Source organism: Netta rufina, assembly GCF_964035555.1.
Source record: "Netta rufina genome assembly, chromosome: 22".
NCBI classification, from domain to species: Eukaryota; Metazoa; Chordata; class Aves; order Anseriformes; family Anatidae; genus Netta; species Netta rufina.
In genome coordinates, this window is record NC_140146.1 from 8,674,402 (window position 1) to 8,697,425 (window position 23,024).

General features: G+C 40.3%; 1 protein-coding gene across 1 annotated transcript; it reads left to right on the top strand.

Moving 5' to 3' along the window:
• The first annotated feature begins 842 nt into the window (after positions 1-842).
• On the top strand, positions 843-22,977 carry PANK4 (pantothenate kinase 4 (inactive)). The gene is made up of 19 exons (XM_084300427.1): positions 843-985; positions 3,494-3,576; positions 4,335-4,543; positions 6,566-6,749; positions 7,232-7,324; positions 9,088-9,241; positions 10,222-10,403; positions 11,898-11,979; positions 13,153-13,253; positions 13,960-14,115; positions 14,261-14,373; positions 14,895-14,982; positions 16,988-17,139; positions 18,654-18,709; positions 19,274-19,323; positions 20,757-20,864; positions 21,323-21,423; positions 21,936-22,004; positions 22,562-22,977. Exons 1-19 carry the CDS (start codon positions 865-867, stop codon positions 22,773-22,775), a joined length of 2,316 nt encoding a protein of 771 aa, XP_084156553.1. The 5' UTR covers positions 843-864; the 3' UTR covers positions 22,776-22,977.
• The last annotated feature ends 47 nt before the right edge of the window (positions 22,978-23,024 follow it).

Sequence of the window (23,024 nt, forward strand, 5' to 3'; positions counted from 1 at the left end):
CTGGAAATGGTCGAACCATTCCCCAAAGGACGTAGAGGAAATTCCTCGGGATGTCTTGCTCACAAAGCCAGGGTACTGCTTGTGAGGTGCAGGATGCGTACGCCTTTTATAAAGGCAACAGCTCATGTTTATTTCCTTATAGGAAAGGAAGTTACGGCTGTGCTGTCGATTTTGCAATAAATATTTATCCAAGTCTTTTATGAAAGGCAGGTGTACAAATTATATTTAGTTTGGTACCCTACCCCCAGGGCAGGATGTAAATTCAGCACAACCCGCGGATGCTCTGACACACTGTGAGACGCACCAACCGCATAACCCGCGACAGAAACCGCTGTGACCTTCAGAAGTTGCACAAACTTTCACTGCCATGAAAATAAATAAAAAATCTGGCTAAGAACGACTTGCTGGCTTCATTGCGTGGTTTGTGGGGATGGTTTCCCCGCGGTGCCGGGCTGTGGGGGCTGCAGGAGGAGGGACCGGCTCGGGGAGGGCAGCATCACACTGCCTGGGGCCTCAGCGCCTCACGGCCCTGAGACCAGACCGCCGGGCACGATCGCGTTCGGGCGGCAGCCGAAAGGCGCTTTGCGACCCGTGGCCGCCACCAGCCTGACGCGGGGGGATTCTATTGCAGGCGTGAAGCCCCCGATAGCTCTCGATACGTCCCGATATCGCCCGATAGTCGCCGACAGCGCCGCGGCCCCCTCCGCGAGCCCGCTGGGGCGACCCTCGGCCGCCGCCGCGCATGCGCACGCCGCCAGCCGCCTCATGGCATAGTGCACGCGCCCCGCCTCATTGCCATGTAAATCTATGCGCATACATTTGCATACCGAATGAGCCCCCGGCGAGGAGCGGGCTGCGCTCAAAATGGCGGAGCGGGGCGGGCGAGGGAGCGGCGGGCACGGCAGTTTGGACAAGAGCATCACCCTGCCGCCCGACGAGATCTTCCGCAACCTGGAGAACGCCAAGCGCTTCGCCATCGACATCGGTAACCGCGCCGGAGCCGCGGGGGGGCGGGGGGGCCGCAGCAAGGAGGGGGCGGCGGCGGAGGAACGGGCGGCGGCTCTCGCCCCGCTGAGGGGACTCGCCGGGGCCCGGCGGCCCACCGCGGCGCGGGGCTCGCCGGGAAATGCAGTCCCCTGAGGCGCCTCGCCCGGTGTGGAGTGCCGGAGGCGGACTACGGCTCCCGGCAGGCTGCGCGGCTAGGGGGGCGGCGCGGGGCACGGCGGGACTTGAAGTCCCGTCACTTGGCGGCTGCACGGTGCGGGCGGGAAGTGGCACTACGAGTCCCGGCGTGCTGCGCGCGGCCGTTAACGGGCCACGGGGGGGACTCTCTGAGGGACACCCCGGGGCTGCCCTTGGCGGCCGAGGGGAGCCCGGCGGGCTGAGGCGGCGGCCGGGGCCTGCCCTGCCCTGTCCCGCCCCGCTTCCCTTCCCTTCCCCTCGGTGCCTCCGGAGCAGCGGGGCCCGCTAACAGGGGCTGCTCCTCCGCACGCCCCGCGGCGGGGCCTGAGGGCTGGCCCCAGGCCCCAGCGCAACGAGGGGGGTGCCCCCTGGGGAGAGCCCGGGCACGCGTTTTGCTTCCATTCCGTAAGTTCCAGTCAGTAAAAGGGCGTACAAGCACAGAAAATGAAGTGTTCTGCCGTCATGGCACCATGCGGTCACTCTGCGCCCTTAATCCCCTGGGTCCTGCCCTGCTCTGGGTGCTGGGGGCTTGCAGGGGGAAAAACGCACCCTAATATAAGGGCTTTTACCACACAGCAAGCCTCTGCACCCTCAGAAGGAAGCTGTTTGTTTCATGCTAAAATAACAGCTGGAATGGGCACTTCTGAGGGTCAGAGCAGAATTAGAGCTGCAGGATTAGTTACAAAGCCTGGCTGCGTGGCTCAGCTGGTGTTCCGAGTGGATTTAAGTCTTCAAAAACTGATTGAGGAAGGGAAGGACATATAAGCATCACTAGGTGAACATTCACATAGCATTTACCTAGTGATACTAATGTAGGTACAATGGCAATTCATCTATCAGTGCCGTACAAACTATTGTATTTCAAAACAACCATTGCAATTGGTTTGAAGGAAGCTTTTCCTCCTAGCAGAGAAATATGTATATATATATATTTATTTTTTCCTCCCCTCCCCCCCCCCCCTTTTTTTTTTTTTTTAAATCACCTTAATGCAGTAAGCCAGCAGACAAGTTTGGATTTTGTTTACCAGAACCTTTAAAGCATTGGCCAGTGACCTGAAACAAGATCTGAGAGCAGGCAAGCTTTACTGCTTTTGTTGCTATAAGTATCTGCCAGGGATCACTCCGAATTGACCTCACTTGAATTTTGCTAGAGAAAGCCTTTCATTTTCTTACAGGTTGTAAAAAATTCCTTGTTTATTCAGCATTATGGAAGAGTTGAGAGTACTGCTACGTAGGCAAAGCTACGAGCACTAACCAATTATTTTTTCCACTTGCCTAAACTGCATTTCTTAATTTCATTTGTTTGTAAGGCAGAGTGTAGGGCCACTGCATGTAGTCATTATGTTATGATCCAACAGACAGATTTTTACTTACTGTTGGGACTTAAGTTTTAACCCAGAAGCTGCTCATAATTACTTGCTTGGTCTTTCTTACAGCATGTTCTGTGAGATTGCATGGAAAAATTGCCAAGGGGGGTAACATGCCAAATCTTTGTCAAGAGGCCAGTTACGCATACAGATTTAAATCCAACCACATGCTAGAACTGTAGCACTGAGAAGTACAGACCTTCTGCCTGCCTCGTACTCGTGTTCGCAACACGGGTACCAAGTCAGAGCTGACTTTCTGTATTAGAAGTGTGGTTCTGCAGCCCAGGCTACTTTTATTCGGAGTTAAAAATTAATGTTTTCCTCAAACAGCCACAGCAGCTGAGAGTTTTATGAAACATACTGATACCTTAATACAGAAGTGGGTAGCAGACTTCCCCCACTTTTCTGAGGAAATTAATGGCTTCATGACTTTCATGGTCAAATACCTACTTGATTAAGTTACCACCAGGTACTGTTTTGCCCTAAGAAAAATGACTTAATACATTACTCAATCACTGCAAATGTACAAATAAAATCCTCTTACAAGCAGCAAATTTGGAGGATTCTAGGAATCTTACTAATAACGTAAGCAAGTAGATGCTATACAAATCCATGCTTTACCCTCAGTTCTCACTTAGCTATAGAGCAGAAGTTCATGTTTCTTATTTCTGCTCATCTTCAGCAGCCTCCACATCAGGTGGGCACATGCTCATCTTGGGGAGCTTTACCCATAGAGTGCTGCATTTGGAGTTAGCTAAGCAAAATCAGTTTTCCAGTCAAGGGTTCTTTGGGTCACTACAGCAGGCACCTAGCTTAATTATATCTGGCTTTACTAGAGGAGAACTCAGCTAAACAAGAACTCTTAGGCAAAGCATACATAAACATAAGTGAGATTGTTTGCTCTAAGGTGAGGCATTCATCATTACTTGTCATCTTTTTAACAGGTGGTTCATTAACCAAGTTGGCTTATTATTCGACTGTGCAGCACAAAGTGGCAAGAGTGAGATCCTTTGATCATTCTGGAAAGGTGAGAACTGCATCATCACTCAATTGCATTTGATAGACTCATAAGAAGGGTACTGCCAGGACTGGAAGTGAAGTACTAGGCTGGCTTTTCATAGTACGATAGAAATCTTACCTGAAATTGCTACGTTTTCTAAAATACACGATCTAGTTTCTGCTGACAGAGTTCACAATATCCTTAAGCATTCATACAGCAGCTCAGAGTCTGGCTTTGGTTAAAAACCTTTTAGCGTATTTCACAGGAAACCAACCCTTAGCATGGGTTTGGTGGTTACTTTTGCTTTGCAAGTTTAATCTAGCTCTAGGTACAAATTCACGTGATTGTACATTCATCGTACATGTTATTTGCTGAAATTGCAAGGCTTCAATGCTGTACAGCACATACATGAGCAAACTCAGTTATGTTCATTGTTTTCACCATAGATACGTGTGGATGGTGCAGTTAATGTTTCAAATAGTTATTTTCTAGACCAATTAGTATGACACTTGTGAAAAAACAAGTAAATATAACTGTTTCATGCTTCAATTTCATGCGTGTCTAATACATGCAAGAAAACTGATTATATTCCCAGCTTTAATAATACTAAGATGTGTTTAAATTGTATTCCTTTTCAAAAGTAGTTTGTGACATTATGTTTAGCAGAATTAACAAGGTTATAATGCCTAGGAAGCACAAGTATTGATGTTTTGTAATTCAGCATATATCCTTGTTTCTTCAGGAAGGATTTTGAATAATCTGTAAGAAATTGCTTTCTTTTAAAGGACATAGAAAATGAACCTTTGTATGAAATATCAGTTCAAGAGGAGATTACAGCTCGACTTCACTTCATTAAGTTTGAGAACACTTACATTGAGACTTGTCTAGATTTCATCAAAGACCATCTTGTCAATACAGAGACTAAAGTCATCAAAGCTACAGGTGGCGGCGCCTATAAATTCAAAGATCTTATTGAAAAGAAGCTGGGGTTGAAGTAAGTGAAACTGTTTAAATTTAGTTATGGAAATGCGTTTCTTTGAAGTGTGTTTTAGTAGACTAACTCTCCCTTTTGCCCTTAAAAGCCTTTTACATAGCAAAACTGAGGCAGGAGAATTTGTGCATGTGTCTTGGTCAGATCAGACTGAACATAAGTTGCAGAAAGATACTGTATCATGAGCTGACACAGCAGGAGTCCAGTAACAGAGCCAACAGGAAGGAACCCAGGGGCTAGGAGAAAGGCAGTAACAAGGAAGAAAGCATGGTATTATCGCAGCTTTTTGTATAAAGGATTTGGCTTGCACCCATTCCATTTTTAAACCTAAACTACTCTGTATTGTAATTACAGTGATTTTTTTTTTGTTTGTTTTACTCTTCACCTCACAACTAGCAGCATTTCAGTGGTGGTATCCTAGATGACAGTAACATGCTTTTGAACTCTTAGTCAACACCCAACTACACAAAACCTACAGTAACATATAAAGTACAATAACATTTGAACTACAGCAAGTCAGTAGTGAGCTTGTTAGTAACAATTTTAATTGAGAGCTTTTGAGAGCTGTTAATCTGAGTTGTGTTTTTTTAATTATGAGTCAGTATTTCAGATCTAAAGGTGAAATCTACAAAAGGCAGACAGTATTATTAAAAGCCAAAGTATTGTTGGCAAATGCTTTTTATTCTGTGTGTACCTAATAGCTACAGTTGCCTGGTTCTCAGGTTACGAAGCTTCTAACATTTTTCCTTGCATGCCCAGAAGTAAATAATTGAGGCAATATAGTAATTTACTGCATAGGTCATGCCTAAACTTCATGCAGCATAGCCTTGTAGGAGACAGAATGGTAGTTTCCTGAATTTACAGCCTCATAAGTTTACCGTTCAAAAACTTTATCAAAAGCCATATGCTAAAAAAAGCCACTGTAAATATAGATAAACATATCGTTCATTTACACCAACATAAAACATTACCTGCTGCTACTGGGGAAGAACTTCAGAGCAGCTCTCATACAGCATATTCCTCAGTTTCTGAGGTACTCCATTCATCTCCTTTTATATTGCTTTTTCAATATCTTTCTTTTCTGATAGGTAGGATTCTATTACCTTTTTTTTTTCAAACCAGCCTTATTGGCTGTTACTAAGTACCAGTTAATCAAGACTAGATTGAAGTCCCCCCTCTTTTCTTGAGCTATGGGGCATGTGTTGATTTTTTTTTTTTTATGGGCAAAACCATACTTGATTGGTCCGTAGAAGCGGCTTCTCTTTCCTGACAAACTGAAAGTATTCTGTATTAATTGAGATGTATGTTTGTGCTTTGCTTATGTGCTTTCCAAAAAAAGGGCTTATGATATTTCCTTTTGGAAATTCAGCATACATCAGCAACAATACACAATACAGAAGTTCACAAAAGTCACTTTTCTAAGTTACGTATCATGTTCCTAGTGCTCTTGTTCGGGATATGTATGGTTGTGAAGCCCATTATTCCTGTGAAGTCTCTCTTCTTGTGTTTGGTAATGCCAGCAGTAAGCTCCTTGCAGTCGTTACAATCTGTTGTAAATGAGTGCTGAAATGTTGAGGTGGCCTTTTGTCCTTTTTGAAGAAGGCAGCAGAAGAGCAAAAGAATATTATGCTGGGTTAGAAAATTGGTTTGTTCCATTAATTGCCAGATAAGTTTCTGACCTACTTTATTGCATGGGTGCACACAGAGTTGTGTGAGCACTGGCACACTAGAGAGGCAATAGAAACAAACAGACAGGAACAGACTTATTTTTACTGACAGCATGATTAATGTAAGATCAAAGTTACTGGGTAACTGCAGTCCAGTGTTGGACTGTGTTCTGTCACTGAAGTTGAATGTCAATACATATGCGGATCTCGGTTTTGTGGTTTAAGAGATCTGGGCTTTTGCCATATGGTGTGGGTTAGTATCTCCTACGTGTAAAGTCTTAAAAATTAATGTAATGGATACTTGCTTATCAGTAGGGCTGTGAAAGTTATTATAAGGTTTTCTCTCTTTCCCCTTCAGAGTAGATAAGGAAGACGTAATGACCTGCCTCATTAAAGGATGCAACTTTGTGCTAAGGAACATACCCCATGAAGTGTTTGCATACCAGAAGGATTCAGATACAGAATTCCGATTTCAGACAAATCACCCAAATATTTTTCCTTATTTACTGGTGAATATTGGCTCTGGGGTTTCTATAGTGAAGGTGAGTGGTTGCTAAAACGTTTTGTTGTAGAATTTGACAGACATAATCTGAAACATTACTATTTTAAATTTGTAGTTGTTTCTTCTTGGGTAATACAAAGTTTAGAAGGAAAACATACATATTTTTTTAAATTTTCTTACATAGTTATGAATGTTTTCCCATTCACTATTGCAGGATCTTTTTAAATAAAATTCAACTTGGTGTTTAGAGAAGTTGTTATATTAACTGACAGGACAAAGGCTGTCAGATCAGAACTAATTTTGTCTTTCAATACACTGCTTGGGGGGACTAAATAAATGTAAATAAAACCTCTATAAGTAGGATTTTTGGTCTAGAATTAAATATAAAGATTTCAAATACTACTTGTGTTGTAGGTGTGTGAGAATTCCAATTCTCAAAAACCCCACATGCTCACATATTTTACAGTGTGTTTGTAGCTATAATATGATTTTCTGGACAAATCTGCCTTGTTTTATTGACAGGTAGAAACAGAAGACAAATTTGAATGGATAGGAGGGAGCTCAATTGGAGGTGGAACCTTCTGGGGTCTTGGAGCACTGCTCACAAAAACAAAGGTATCAGAGAAACGGTTTTCAGGGGTATGGGATGATAAAAAATGTGCTAAGAGGTGGAATGCTAAAACTTTAAATAAGGAGAAATAATGATTTTAAGTGATATTTATGTAGGAAACTAGAAACCCAACATCAGTGCACAAGAAAATGAAGAAAAATATCTCTCGTGGGGCGTTACATTCTATTCAGAGAGCTGCTGGCCTTGTACAGACACAGAACAGGCAGTTCTGCAGCGCTCAGGGTGATTTTAATACCTCTCCTTTAGGTGCATGTGGTCCTAAACTGTCAGAAAAAGGCTGAGTCCTTGACTTGTGTTTGCGTTTTCTGTGCTTCTGATGTATAAAGGGAAGCTTTAAATGCAAAAAGTATTAGTAGAACAAAGGCAAAAATGTTAAGATGCTCAGCAGTGGCAAAATAATGATCCTGCTTGAGTCAAGGAGTTGGTCAACAAGGACGAGTAATGGCTATAAGGCAAAGAATAGCCTGCTAATTTTCTGTACTCTTCTTCAAAATGAAATGCCTGCATAGTACCTGGAATAGTATCCACAGAATCAAGAGAGAGAACTCCTAATTATTGCAAAATATCTGGAGGTAGGTAGGAGGAGTTACACCTCTCTTACATTACACTTTACGCTTCCAGGGGTTCAACACTTCAATCCCAGGTTGGTCATCTGCCAGAATAAGGCCTGATCTAGTACTACTCTGCCTAACTCAGCTCTTAAATCATGCTGTTTTTTCCTGTCTCAGAGATCCATGTGACTTAAATATGCGCTCCTAAATGTCACCAATGTAGAAAAAGCTAGAGTTACATATGCACCAAATAAGAAAATGTCAAAGGGAAGACCCATACTTACAATACTTTTGTCTGATGCATTTAAAAACAAGTCTTAGAATATGACAATGTCGGCTCCTAACTTTTTTTATAATTTTGTAGAAATGGAAATTAGCATTAACAGATCTATAAATATTAATTATTGGGATAACGCAGATTTTGTGCAAGTTTAACTTCAGGGACATTAATGCATTTCTTCACTTGTAAAGACAGACAACTGTTTTTAAGCCTTTTTTTTTATATGCCTCACAAAGACATAATTCTACTTGCTGTTAGCTACTGTGTTCCTGACTTCATTTGAAGATAAGAGATATATGAGGGTTCTGACTTTCATATGCTCTAATCTGGAGGAGATTAAAGGTGCTAGACTAAGAGAACTTTTTGGTAATTTACTTGCCAAAATATTATAAAATCCAATCCTTTTGGCGATGGTGGATAAAGTCCTTTTTATTTATGCCTGTACAACCTATGGTCAATTCCTTACTCAATGGAGTTGCACAGAGAGCAGAATTTGGCAAATTTTGCTTTATTTCATACTGCTCAAGTTTTGTATGGCATAATTCTGCCAGAGATTTTTCAGTTCTCCAGAATACTGCAAGACAGACAAAGTGATTAATTGTGCACTCTACTTCTGCTTTTATGGGGAACTTCAACTAATTATTTGTAGATAACAGAATCACAGAATGATTGATGTTGGAAGGGGCCCAACTTAAGATCGGTCTGTTTGATAAGATGTGGGCTTGGGATAAATCCTTGTTACTAGAAAAGCTTTCTCTTTTACTGACAGGGTTGGTTCCAAGCCAAAGCCCCTGTTTCGGTTTGTTCTTTTTATTTTATTTTATTTTTGTCAGTAAGGATGCTGCAGAACTCAGTTTGTGGGTAAGGTTCTCTGGCTGTCCCAAAAACCTAGAGTAACTCTGCTTCTCATCCTCAGAAATTTGATGAATTGCTGCAGCTCGCTTCAAAAGGACAGCACACAAATGTAGACATGTTGGTGAAAGATGTGTATGGAGGCGCCTGCCAGACCCTGGGGCTAAGTGGAAATCTGATAGCTAGCAGCTTTGGGAAATCTACTACAGCAGATAAAGGTATCAGTATAGACAAGATCTTCCCAAGATTTGCTCTACAATTAGTAGTTTACATTGCCTGTCAGCATGGATTTGCTACTTGTACAAGCTTCCTCTGAATGCTTGTCAGGATGGAAAAACAGTTGCCAATTCCATCAACATAAATGTACGCTGCCTTATCCATTTCCCTGTGTTATGTGTGTGGGCTGAGGGGGGCACTGAACGCTGCCTGAGTCGCTCCAGTTATTTAGAGTTGCTCTTTGAAGCTAATGAGGAGAAGAAATTCAACCATGTCCTCCAGCACTTGGAAATCTGGTGTTCGTAATGTTCTCCAGGCAAGTAGAGCTGGAAAATAACTACCAGTGCTTTTTATGATCTTGCCTGGGTGTATTTTGCCTGCACAATACTTTATTGATTAGAGATACCATCCAGTACTGCCTTGCAAATAGGCATTCAGTTTTTCAGTTTGGTATTCCATAAGCCTAGGCAAACAACAAAAATAACTGTCTAGTTAGCCCAATGTTAATTTTTTTATGTGAAAAATACAATTGGCTGTGTTGGTCCAGAAAAAGACCTGTGGCGGTGATTTACTCTTAACTTGCGACTTTATTTGCAGTGTTCTAATAAAATGCTTGCAGCACATCACGTGTCGAGATGGATGGATGAACCATTATCCATGTTTCCTAGAGAAGAATCAGAGTTCCTGCCATTTACTATTGACCTTTCAAGCAGACTTCTTTCAAGCAATATTTCACAGCAGCTCAGTGCTTTTCCACAGTGTTTTCAGTCAAATACACGCTGCTTGTTGTTTGAAATACTTTGTTAATAACAAGATTTTGGGTCAGGGGGTAACACCTTTATTCTACACACACAGACTGGTGAAACAAAGGGATTTTTTTTCTCTAGCTGCAGGTTCTTTGTTAAAAAAAAAAAAAACTATAGGATTCCTTTGAGCATTCTTCAGCTGTGTTTAATTTTTCTTGCTATTTTCTTCTTTTAAGAGTTTTCCAAAGAAGATATGGCAAAAAGCTTACTACACATGATCAGCAATGACATTGGTCAACTTGCCTGCCTCTATGCTAAACTCCATAATTTAGATAAAATATATTTTGGAGGATTCTTTATTCGGGGTCACCCAGTTACCATGCGCACAATAACCTACAGTATCAACTTCTTCTCAAAGGTAACGAAAACAGAAATTCTCCTAATAGCAAATTCATGTGCCTAGGTATCTTCTTCTAGGAGGTTGGGACTTAAAATAGATTCTCACCTTAAATCAGCTTAAAGGACTGCTCTTAGGTAGGTAAGGCAGGGCTAGAAGGATCTGTTGTGGGAGGGGTGAAATAAATGTGAATTGCCTAGGAGTTCTCTCTGGCCTCTTTCTCTCTCTGTATTTATTTATTTTTGATTGACAGTAATTGTCACTATTTTCTTAGATAGCTGCCACTGTTATTCAATTCCTCTTGCTGACTTCTACTATTTCTTTTCACCCCCCAGGCTATGCAATGTAGGATTGTTCTGCTGAGATAATTAGAAGCTAGTATCGGTGGTGGTAGTTTGGGCTTTTGTAGATGGTTTTATTAAAAAAAAAAAAAAAAAAAAACAAGCTGTAATTCTTTCCAGGTTTTGAAGATGTGGCAAATACTAATGATATTTCAGTTGAAAACCAGTGCAGTCCAAAAGCTCACTTAATGCTTGGTACGGGTAGATTGGTTCCTGCACCTTTGCAATGCATGTCGCAGTTTTATAGAACCAATGATGCTATATTTTATCTCATCTCAGTGCTTCAAGCAAGCGACTCCTATATGCTGCTTTATTTTCCTTTGTTTCACCATTACAGTCTTTCTGTAAAACCTTGGTTGCGTTTCAAGAAAACTACCACAAAACTGCAGCTCTAGATTGCTGTAAGCATGTTATCAGCAATTCAGTCTATACAAAAATCTCACTGTAAATTATTATTTTTTTCCCCTCCACTATAGTTAAACCCAGCATTAACTTTTCTGATATTATCTGCTCTAGACCTGGCTTACTGTCCTTTAGAGGAGGTCTCACTCAGCCTTGTCTAGGAAAGCTACGGGTGCTAGGGTGGGTGGTGGTCCTGTTTTCCCTGGCATTCTTTTATATGTTTACTTTTAAACTAACCAACCTGATGGGGAAAATGCCTATGGAGAACGTACAGGGTGACTGTATATTGTTGCATGTTAAACAGTAGCAGAATGAAATAAATAAAATGAACAGTGGCTCGAATGTGTTGGATGCACAGTGGCACACACCTAGGTTGATGACCTAGAAATCAGCTGACCTTATATTTCCAGCCTGTTCAAGCAAGAGGAGTTGAATATTCATGGGATGATGCAGTGGTCTTTCCTGGCGAAGCATTCGCTTCCCTCTGCTTCTGTGGTTGCACAGGCTTAGAATACGCACCACTTCTGCATGTATTTTTTTCCAGCTGTCTTAGAACTGTGGAATGATGTGTGTAAGCAGTTCCTCCTGAAGCTGTGTTTCAGAAACACCATTTTTGGAGCACCATTAAAATTACTGAATGTGTTAGAATGTAGCACAAATGAATATTATCATCTTTAGTTGTTTCTATTAAATTTAAGTGTAAATCTAGTGACAAAGAAGTACATATTAGCCATCAGGGACCATCCAATTGCAATGTTTCATATTGTGGCAGGGAGAGGTTCAGGCATTGTTCCTGAGACATGAAGGCTACCTGGGAGCCATTGGGGCATTTTTAAAAGGAGCTGAACAAGACAGTAAGTACAGCATTGCTATGTTCTGTATATGCTGTGTTCTGAAATGTCAGTGTAATGTCCAAGTTTCTCTTAAGAGGCTGCATGTAAGTTGTTGCCTACATAAATACATTTGGCACTAATAAACACAGATGCTGGGCTTTGCTTTTATATATTCTGGCAAGAACATGTTAATTTCTCACTGTTTTCCTGCTCACCTTTGAGAATCCAGCAGGATTTGGCTCTTCTCTTCTCTGCATTTCTGCAAAGAGCAGTCATTACCTCAAAATCAAATTGGGGAAATTGAGTTACTGAGAACTTTCCTCCTCTTTAAGGGGCCAGCTTCTGAATTCAGTTAATGTACTGCAGAAGACCGGCGTCTCAAAACTTACTCTTTTGAGTGAAAAGCCTCAGAGATTTCTATGAAGGATGAGACACTTCTTTCCAGCATTCTTTGGGTATAGGATGCCTTGGTTGAATTTTGCCATTTGTATTTTCCTTTTTTTTTACTTTCTTGTTGATGTACTAGCAAGCCATTCAGTACCTTACTAATAGTGGAAAAAATAATGAGGTGGTTAATGATGCTTAGTTTTAGTAAATATCAAATGTACCTCAGAGCAATGGATGTGGAAGTCATTTCATACCCACTTTATAGACGTGGGCAGGTAACCAGCTACTGAGGAATTAAAGACATTACTTCTGTAGCATGTTCTGTACATATGAACTTAAACTTCTAGAAAAACTCTAGAAATAACTAGTATTTATATGAACCTTACACTATGCCTTGAGTTTCGCAATATATTCTGTTAATAATGGATTTATTTTTAGAAATAAGACACTAGTTCTGATGACAGAAAAATTAGCCATCAATAGTGCTTTGAAGACATCCTGCTCTTATAGCCATTAATGATTAAAAAAAAAAAAAAAAAGTGGTTTAAAAATTATTTTAGAATTGTAATTGTCTTGTGTCTCATTCAGTTTAATCTGAAGCTCTTTAGAGATAGGTAAGTCACCAAGAAGTTAAAACATACCTACTGGGGCCTAGAGGGAAAAATCTGATTTATGTATAAAGACAAGGAGAAATGGCTTTTGCAGTGAACCAGCTTCTCTGAAGGGGTGCTGACTCTAGACTCGTGCATGGGAGTATTTTCAGTTTTATTTTCAGATTATGTGTCTTTCTCTCTTTCTCTTTTCTAGATCCAAACCAGTATAGCTGGGGAGAGAATTATGCTGGGAGTTCTGGTCTCATGAGCACATCACCTGATGTTTATCCCATGCAGAGAACCAGGAGTGGTACAGTATGTGGTTGTCTTTCCTAAGCTAAGTGCTTTCTCTTGGCAATGGTGCTTTAAGCCTGGACAATTATTCTAAAGCTACTTGCTTCATGCCCCTGAGACTGTGCTGCTTGCCGAAAGAAGTGACTAACACAGTATCTTTTATCATGTGTAGTGGTGTCATGTTGTGCACGATGTCTTGTGTCATCTGTGATGGTTTGATGTAATGCTTCATAAAAGCAGATGACGGCTGCTACTTTGTCTTGTTCTGCCTCACCAAAGGTGGGAGAAAACATTAGTCTCCTGCCCTTTCTTTGAAGTAGCAATACAGTAAGCAATTAGAAAATACTTTCAGGTTCTTAAAATATTCTAAGACTGGATCTGCTGAAGTGCTTTTGAAAAGGGAACAATGGTGGAGCTCAGCATATTTTACTGTCCTCTGTTGATCAGCATGCCAGTGTTTTTCATGTCATTTTTTTTTTTTCAAATTTCCTCTATCATTGGTTTATCTCCTCCCAGTCTTCAGAAGGTAGCTTCCTATACTTGGGGGGAAAGGGGAGGAAGCGAACTTGGCTTTAGTTGGTTATTTTCTGTTTGTTACTTGGCATTTTTAGACCCAAAGATGATGTATAAAACTCTTACAGGCTTGTGTAGGCCTTGTGCTAGTTTCACTTATTATGAATCAATTTCTGAACAAGCTCTAATAATTCTTTCATTTTTTTTTACCTAGTTTGACATGTTTGAAATGGATAGGCTGGAGAGACCACTTGTTAACCTGCCACTGCTAAAGGACCCATCGACCTATATTCCAGACACTGTTGACCTCACAGATGATGCCATGGCCAGAAAATACTGGCTTACCTGTTTTGAGGAGGCACTGGATGGGGTAAATATCACAAAGGAGTTGTATGCATGAGTGATAATTGAATAATAAAGCAAATGGAGGGGTTGTTTCTCAGCCTGAACTTTAGGTCAGTTAAAAAGAAAAAGTCATTTGATTGGTAACTTCAGTCTTCCCTCTTCTCTACCAGGTGGCAAAACGTGCTGCAGCCAGTCAACCAGATTCTGTTGATGCACCTGAGAGAGCTGAAAAGTTCCGACAGAAATACTGGAACAAGCTGCAGACACTCAGACAGCAGCCTTTGTAAGTGTCTTTCATTTTCCTGCTTTCATCACCTGGCTGCTTCTGTTGAGCAGAGCAAATTAAAAGCAAACTATAAACAAACTAAAAGCTAAGTAAAAGCTTTTATTAAATATTAAGCAGAACAAACTGAAATCTGCTTAGGCTGGAGCAAGTTGATGTGCCAAATATCAGGTCCTCTGAACAGAACCACAGGATCTCCCCTATTAGAATTTTCGAGTTAAATTCTATCTCAGCAGAAAAATGACTAATGGTCTAGAAGTTATTTAAAGCAGTAATGTGTTAGTTCAGTTGTCTGGCAACTTTGCTTTGAACATTTCCCCTCTCTATTTAAGTAGTCTGTTGAGTAGATTCGCCACTTAAGAGACTGTTTAGCACATGTGGCATGTGAAGACTTTTAACTGAAACGTCTGTCTTACGTGCCGTGACTTACTGGAATTCATCCTAATTATGGAGGAAACAGGAGAAAATACCTTTTTTCTGTTTGAAGTAGTTGATCTGTTTTCCCCTCTCCCTTTTTAAAGTGCATATGGTACCTTAACAGTTAGAAGTCTTTTGGATACAAGGGAACACTGTTTAAACGAGTTCAATTTTCCGGATCCCTATTCAAAGGTAAGTTGTTCTTGTTTTACAGGGTGGACAATGTGTAAGTTCAAGACACTTTTTCCATACTCTAAAACTTTGTATAAGTAATGGTTTATAAAGGGAGAGTAGTGACTACCTTGCAGCAGCTTTAACTGGTTGGTGGTTGCTGCTCTGAGGAGAAACAGCAGTTGCTGGTGGGATTTAAAGCCTTTGACCTCTAACCTGCTGAATGCCGTCGTGTTGAGGGTAGTGCTAACAAAAAGTTACCAGCTTTGGTTGTGTCATGCTTCTGAGAAGGGAACTGGTGGTGTCCATCCTGCTCCTGATGAGTACATGGTGTCCTTCATCAGATGCTATTGTAACTTGCTCCTTCAGTGAGGATCTGTTTCCTTCAGTTTAGAAGTAAGGAGACTACATGGAGAGGCTCCACTTCTGCTCATGGATAACCTTAGAAGTGACCTGAGTAATCAGTTTACTTCCTCTTATACTGAGGCTACTACTGCAGTCTAGCAGACTTCAGGAATTTCTCTTTCCTGTTTTTCTCCTCATGGTACAAAAACCATTTTCAAAATTAAGGAAAGTTATGTGTAGCTGTGTAAGTACTTCTGAATAAATCTGAGATTTTCAGACAGTTGTGAAAGGCAATTGGCATTATTATCTTGTAGAGCAGTTAACAATTTCAAGAGCTCCATGCAAAAGTCACTAATGCTATGAAGTTTCTGTGTTCTTTTAGTTACCTTACACTGTATTTTCTTTCCTTCCTCTGCCCCAAAAAGGAAAGAAAAGTAAATTGAGGACAGGGAGAAAGAGTTTCACAAGCAAAGTCATCCTCCCCCACACCATCACTCCCCAAAAAGGCCTGAAAAAACAAAACAAATCTGTTTGCTGTGTCCCTTAATTGCTGAGGCAGTCTCTCCTTACACCAAACTGTGCCACTTTCCTGCATCTTGTCTCTGGGTTAATTTCCTGCTGTGCTGTAAAAAGTTTGATTGCTTTTGTAACTGCTGAGATACTTTGCTGAGTTGGGTTGGAGTGTACACAAATGCATAACCTGTAGCTCTTAAAAGAATTTGTTGCTATTCTGCAGTTGTTCAGTCTTTGGGGTTTATTCTATGATGTACTATTGTTAGGGGAGAGGACATGTGAAGTCATCACTTCTCAAAAATAGCTTTCTGTACTGGTGATCCTCACCACTTTTGTGCAGACACAGGAACAATAACAATACCAGAGCCTGATTAGAGACTTTTTTTTTTTTTTGACTATTGCTCTGTTTCTGCAAAGTATGTAGAAGCTTCTGCATAGCTGCACTGTTACATGTCACATTCACTCCAAGAAAAAGTTAGAACTGTGTGAGGTGGCTTTTACTTTTTTTTTTTGCCTTTTTTTTTTTTTGTAATTCAGACAAGATAGTGGCAAAAAAAGATGATGTAAAGATGGCAATCAATACCATTTGTACATTTTTAAGTAGAACTAGCTATGTAACACTGATCTCACTGGAGGTAGAAGTGGAGGAAAAAAAAATCAAGAGCTTCTAGGCATCTGGGATGATGAACCTCTTGAAACAAAAATTTAAGAAAAACAAACAACACCTCCAGTTTTACAAAAACTGCTAGTGGTAAGCCTCCTCATGCAGATCACCTGGTTTTGGTGGATCGTGTTGCTGCTTAAGTGTCTTTTTTGTGTGTCTATACTTCCATTCCCCAGTCTGCCCAAGATCTATCATACCTCTAATCTATTTGTTGGTTTTTGTTTTTTTTTTGTTTTGTTTTGTTTTTTTTGTTTTTTGTTTTTGTTTTTTTTTAAGTAATTCTTAGGCAACAGAACACATTCTAGCACTAATAAAGCTTTTTATTAGAATCCCAGGAAACTTTTTTCTTGTTGTTACTAAGCATGCTGATAACAGTAACTTGTTGGTCCATTAGAGGCCATGAACGTAGAGGAGAATGCTTGAACGTGGTCTTGGGACTGAGACAACCAATGATGGGTAAGAATTTTTTGTCTATAAATCCAATGTTTCATGTCTTTCTTACAGGTAAAGCAGAAAGAAAATGGCATAGCCTTAAAATGTTTTCAAAGCGTAATCGAATCTTTGGATTCATTAGGCTGGGAGGAGAGGCAGTTTGCTCTGGTGAAAGGACTTCTTGCGGGGAATGTCTTTGACTGGGGAGCAAAAGCAGTCTCAGAGTAGGTGTTAAATATTTTAAAAGCACCCTTTTAAGACACAGAATATCCACTTGTTCATTTTAAAAATAATTAAATAAAGTGCACCCATCTAACTTTAATTATAGTTTGTATTTTACCTAATCATATGTTGGTTGTTTATTTGCAAGCATTGTTGTGGTGCAGCAAAGTTTACATTTCCACCCTTTAAAACCTGGCAGACACGTTGCTGTGAGTGTTTGAATTAAGTGATAGAGCATTTAATATTCCAGCCTGGCTGCTTTGCTTGTAGCATGGTTAATAGCCTTGCTTTTGGGTATATGTTGTACTTAAACCGATACTATGTACCTCTAGGAGAAAATATGCTGTTTTTCTGCAACCCACAGTTGTCCTGATATCACTCATTCAGTGGGCTGTAAGCTAGATTGGGTGGTCTCTTCTGATGACTAAACACTAAGTATTTTTGATCAACATACATTCCTATTGCTGTTTTTAGAGCTTTTTTCCTTACATCCTTTCAGCAGCTATGAATTCACGTAAGGATATAAATGCCAGCTGTCTTAAAATATTTTTGATTTTGCAACTCTGGATTTTACAGCTGTTTTTGTGGGGTTGATCACATAGATCCAATAACATGGGAAAGGGTGTCACTGCCTCACAGCAGACATTCAGCTCTTCCTTTCTTTTTCTGCATCTTTAAAGTTTTCCCCTCTGAGTAAACCAAAAAAAAGTCCACTCAAAACGAGGTGATTCAAGGCTGCCTTGGCGCTCTTAGACTTGGGGTACTTCTGATGCTGCCCACAGCCACAGAAACGAATTGCCACCTGTAATAGCAGTTAGTCTAGTTGCTCCTTGTGGTAAGTGCAGCTCTCCCTCTCTTTGAGGAAGGAACTAAGAGATGTACAGGCTGAGTTACATCTGGTACTAAATGACACGTAAGGAACTTTGAGACATGACTGGCAAGCACTGCCCACATGGTGTAACGTTTTAACTGGCAGCTTTGAATCCAGCCTCATTACCTGTATGCTCATCACCACCTAAGTGTTTGGAGCTACTTTGCTGTATGTACAGCCAATAGCTCTTAAATCCTGTACCTAGTTAAGGTGGTTTTTTTTTTTTTTCATTTTTCCCTGCCTACACAGGTACAACTTTAAAATATTTTTTGTCAACTAATCTTCAAATTAGACTTTGTATAGCACTGGTTTCCTGTGCAGGTATTTTAGACCCTGACTACATTTATGGCAGTTTGCAGACCAAAAGTCTTCTTTTTTTGCCTGTAGAGTAGTTCCTACAAATGTTTGTATATTGTTGGAGCTTTTTTCTTTTAGCATAATAACATTCTAATTTAACATACATCTGAGCTTTTTGTGTTTAACATCAGAACAATGTGTCTGTTTCTCAGTCAATGGACCTACCCACACTCCTCATAATAATCAATGCAATAAAATTGCTGACCACCTGCTAGAGGAATGTTTGAATTGTGTTTTTATGTGATTAAGTTGCTTAACTACGTACCCTTTATTTCTCTCATGATACAGCGTTCTGGAATCTGAGCCACAATTTGGATTTGAAGAAGCCAAATCAAAACTGCAAGGTACAGGGGGAGATGTGTGGTGGTTGGAACTGGATATTGCGTTAATGTGAGTGGAGGAGAGCAGGAAGGTAGTGATTGTGATGGTTCTGCTGCCCAGATGATGAGGACCCATTCATACTTGCTGGGTTTGTCTGAAATACAGATTTATAGAGTTTCAGGGGAACGTTGCTCTTTGCATTCCAAAGGAACTGGAACCTGAAAGCCTATCTCCTTGCACAGAAGTCTTAGCTGCACAGGTGTTTGGAATTTCTCAGCTGTGCTATTTTTGTAGTGTTCTAATCCTGTCAAAGCAGTAGTGTCCCCTCAAGTACAACCCCACCCATCTTAGGGTGAGCCATAATGGTATTTAGCTCACGTGACTCCATTGGTTTATTATGAAAATTCCATTTCAAGAGCACTGTAATTGAGCTATTCCCATAATTAAGACCTTAGCAACTTCTTGAATATACAGTTTTAACATTCAAAACCTGAGCTCAAACTGCTTCAGCATCTTTAAAAAGACCAAACATACAGATTTGCTCCTTGCCTAAAAGTAACACTAATATGATTTTCTTTGTGACACAGAACGTCCCTGGTTAGAAGACTCCTACAGTCAGTGGCTAGAGCGACTGAAGGTACGATGCCACAATTGTTACTAACCATAAGTAATTTAATACATTAATCTTGAGGGGAAAAAAAAAAGCGTTAGCTTGTTTTTAACAGATTTAATAGAACCCTGTTCAGGCAACTCAAAATAAACTCTATTAACACAGTACCAGTAATTCAGCAGCCTTACTATAAAGACAGGAATAAAAGGGATTTGACACTTCATTACTTACCAAGTTTCTTAGCTGAATTTCTGCAGGAACTGCAACATTCATAACCCAGCTGCTTTCAGAGTTCTTCCAATGTACCCATAGTTCCCTTCTTTATCAGGGCACTTTTATTTCTACACAGCTGGACTTGTAATTTTGAAAACTTAAATCCAAACGTAATGTCTGTATTGTTCCTCCATCTCAGTAATCAAGCTAAAATCTGCATTAATTAAGGAGATTTCTGAAAGTAATTAATCAATTACCAAAGCTTTTTGGCTCTGTGTGATGTTTATTACTATTTAATTAAGGTTCACTGAAAAGCTGAAATGTTTTTTTGGTTCTCTCTGTAGATCTATGTTGGAAATGATAGACAAATGCTTGGTGTAAGCGGACCGCTCCAAATCATTGCATATTGTGTCTTAAAAGTATCATATAATCATAGAATCACTTAGGTTGGTAAAGACCTCTAAAATGTAATCCTTTATGACAGTGCTAGTTAAGGAAATTCAAGCACTGTCCTGACCATTTTTTTTCCTTAGGAATTGAGCATTAGTTACAGTAGAAATTCATCTGCTGTTACAAACTGCAGTGAACTAAACTTTATAACATCAGATTTAGAATAAATCAAAATGTTAATGGAGAATAGGAAATATTTTTTTATTTTAGGATGTCACTGCCCCTAGTAGTCCATCCTGCCCTTTCCTGGCAGAAGGAAATCCTGTTCACCCTACATCATGCTAGCTTAAAACATCCACAAAGGTAGGTTTACCCTGCTAACCAACATGTTCATGTAGGCAACTGTCCATGCTGCTGCTTCTGTTTTAGGGAAGGTTATTCTCCAGCTGCATGGCATAATGAAATGGGATTTCTAATCTAGCCTCCCAAGGGTAGGATTATAGGTGTGACTACCCACCCTTCAGAGCCCTCTGAAGTAAGTTTCTGTTCCCAGCTGCTGGAGTTACACACATCTTTGGCAGCTGTAGCTTAATTAACAGAGTTTGAGACAGCTCTCGAATGAAGTGAAGTAATTATAGGTTGTTTTAAATAACTGTGCAAAGACAATCTTAGGGAAACTGATTTTGCTTAAGATCAGAGGTAGATGAAGTACTATGCTGCTGCTAGATAATGAAAATTGCCAATCATTTAGGGGTATAAAACCTGGGGTCTTAAAATGAGTGTTCCTAAATAACACGAACTATTTAATGACCTGAACTATGAGCTAAAGCCTGAATGAATTGTTTTTTCTCTTGCAGGAGGGTCCCCCTCATAAATGTGCCTTAATTTTCGCAGATAACAGTGGAATAGACATAATTTTAGGAGTCTTTCCTTTTGTGAGAGAGCTCCTCTCTAGAGGGACAGAGGTAAGTGTTTTTTGTTGTAGAGTCAGCACATAATGCAGCGTCTGTAATTGGTAAAAGGTTTGTTAAATACCTACTAGCAGTGCACTTTGTGAGACTGGCTCAGCACACCTCAATTGAGAATGATGCAATTTAGGGCAATGAGCTTCAGGCCCCAATGGTACTCTGGCCCCTGGTACTCTGAGGTCTAACTTTAAGTAGACTGCAAAACGTAACAGAGCAAAGGGAGACTGGCAGATCTAAGTGTGCTAAACCAGGGTTTATGATGTCAAAAGACCTGATGTAGCTGGTTAACCTGGGAGGGGTGGGGGGAAATGAGGACTGGGCCTCTCAGGCCTTCTCCTCTCTCAAGGCCTCTTTTATTTTATAAGCCAGGCAATGACAATCTTTAAACAAACAAGAAGCTCTAACACCGTATTGCCTGCATTAATCAGTGAACTACTCTGACATCTTTGCCTCAGGTTATATTGGCTTGTAACTCTGGCCCTGCCCTAAACGATGTCACCTACAGTGAATCCCTGATTGTTGCTGAGAGGATAGCAGCGATGGATCCAGTTATTCAGTAAGCCTATAACCTGTCTTCATTACGTAGCATACAAAAGGGGAAAAAAAAAAAGTTTCTTCTAACACACATAGTTGTTATTTGTGTTTATTGCTGTCTGAACTCTGCAACCTGGAAGTAAGATACAGAGGATGATCAGCTTAAGGTGAAAAAATCTACAAAGTGGTTCTTGTTGGCACGTCACTCTATCTCCTGCTAGTGTCATCCCTGATAAGGACTCAAGCTACTAAACCCCTGTACTTCTTATGTTAAAAATGAATAGAGGAAAATATGCATCATGCACAGACTAGCCTATGTAGAGGATATATATAAATATATATATGTGTGTATGTATATATATAATATAACTAAATAACCTGTTGCTTAAGGAAACATGTTTCTGAGTCCTAGCAGGAAAAGAAACCTTTGCAAAGTACACTCAACTATTCACTGTCTGGCTTATTACCAGAGTTGCATGACTATGTTTGACAGACCATGTAACGCTTTTTATTTTTATATTTTTTCAAATAAAGATCTGCACTGAAGGAAGAGAAGCTGCTGTTGGTCCAGACAGGTTCAAGTTCTCCGTGTCTAGACCTAAGGTATATTGGCAAAGTACCAAATTTGTTTTCATCAGGTGAAGGATAACCAGAGACTATTAAGTGTTCTGGAATTTCTCAGCCACACTACACAGAAATCGTTAAGAGGTGCTCAGTCTGGATTTGCAGACTTGTGATACTGATCAAGCCTTCCTAGTTGTTCTACAGCTTATGTTTCATTTTGGTGTTCAGGAATTATATGTTGTCAGTTTCATGGGCAACTTAATTATTGCTGATGTAAAATATACTGTGTGCAACCAAGACATCCACTTGAGCGTAAGAAGCATTTCATGTTGTTAATTTATTTATTTTTTATTTCTCTACTGCAGAGAGAACTTAACCTGTGTTTTCTGGGAAAGCCCAATTCTGTATGCATTTGATGAAGCTTTTAAAACTACATTTCAATCCCATTTCCTTTGATTAAGGTGTTCCTTGTTTAATGCCATCAGTAATTCCATACCCCAACACCTTTTCTATAAAAGCTAAAGCCTGTAGAGCATCTAGTCTTTATATGTAGCATATGTAAGTATGACTGCTTCTAAGTAGACCTCTCATTTCAGCCGCCTGGATAAAGGCCTGGCTGTGCTGGTCAGAGAACGGAAGACGGACTTGGTTATCATTGAAGGCATGGGTCGTGCCATCCACACAAATTACTACGCGGCTTTGAAGTGCGAGAGCCTCAAGCTTGCTGTTATCAAAAACTCCTGGCTTGCCGATCGTCTCGGAGGGAAAATCTTCAGTGTCATTTTTAAGTACGAAGTGCCATGTAAATGATACGGATCCGGTCGACAGGGTGAACAGGAGCAGCAGAATGGACTTGCACTAGTTTTACTTTAACTGTAAAGAATGTATTTTTATTACAACAGGGAAAAGAGGTCACAGGAAATTCCATATTTATATTGTGCTTTTGTGACTTAAAGCAACAATATGATTCACTCTATAGTATACACACTCAAATATATATATGTATATCTCACTCATTGTTTATTTTGGTAAGTGTTTATTTTAATGCTGCAGTATTTG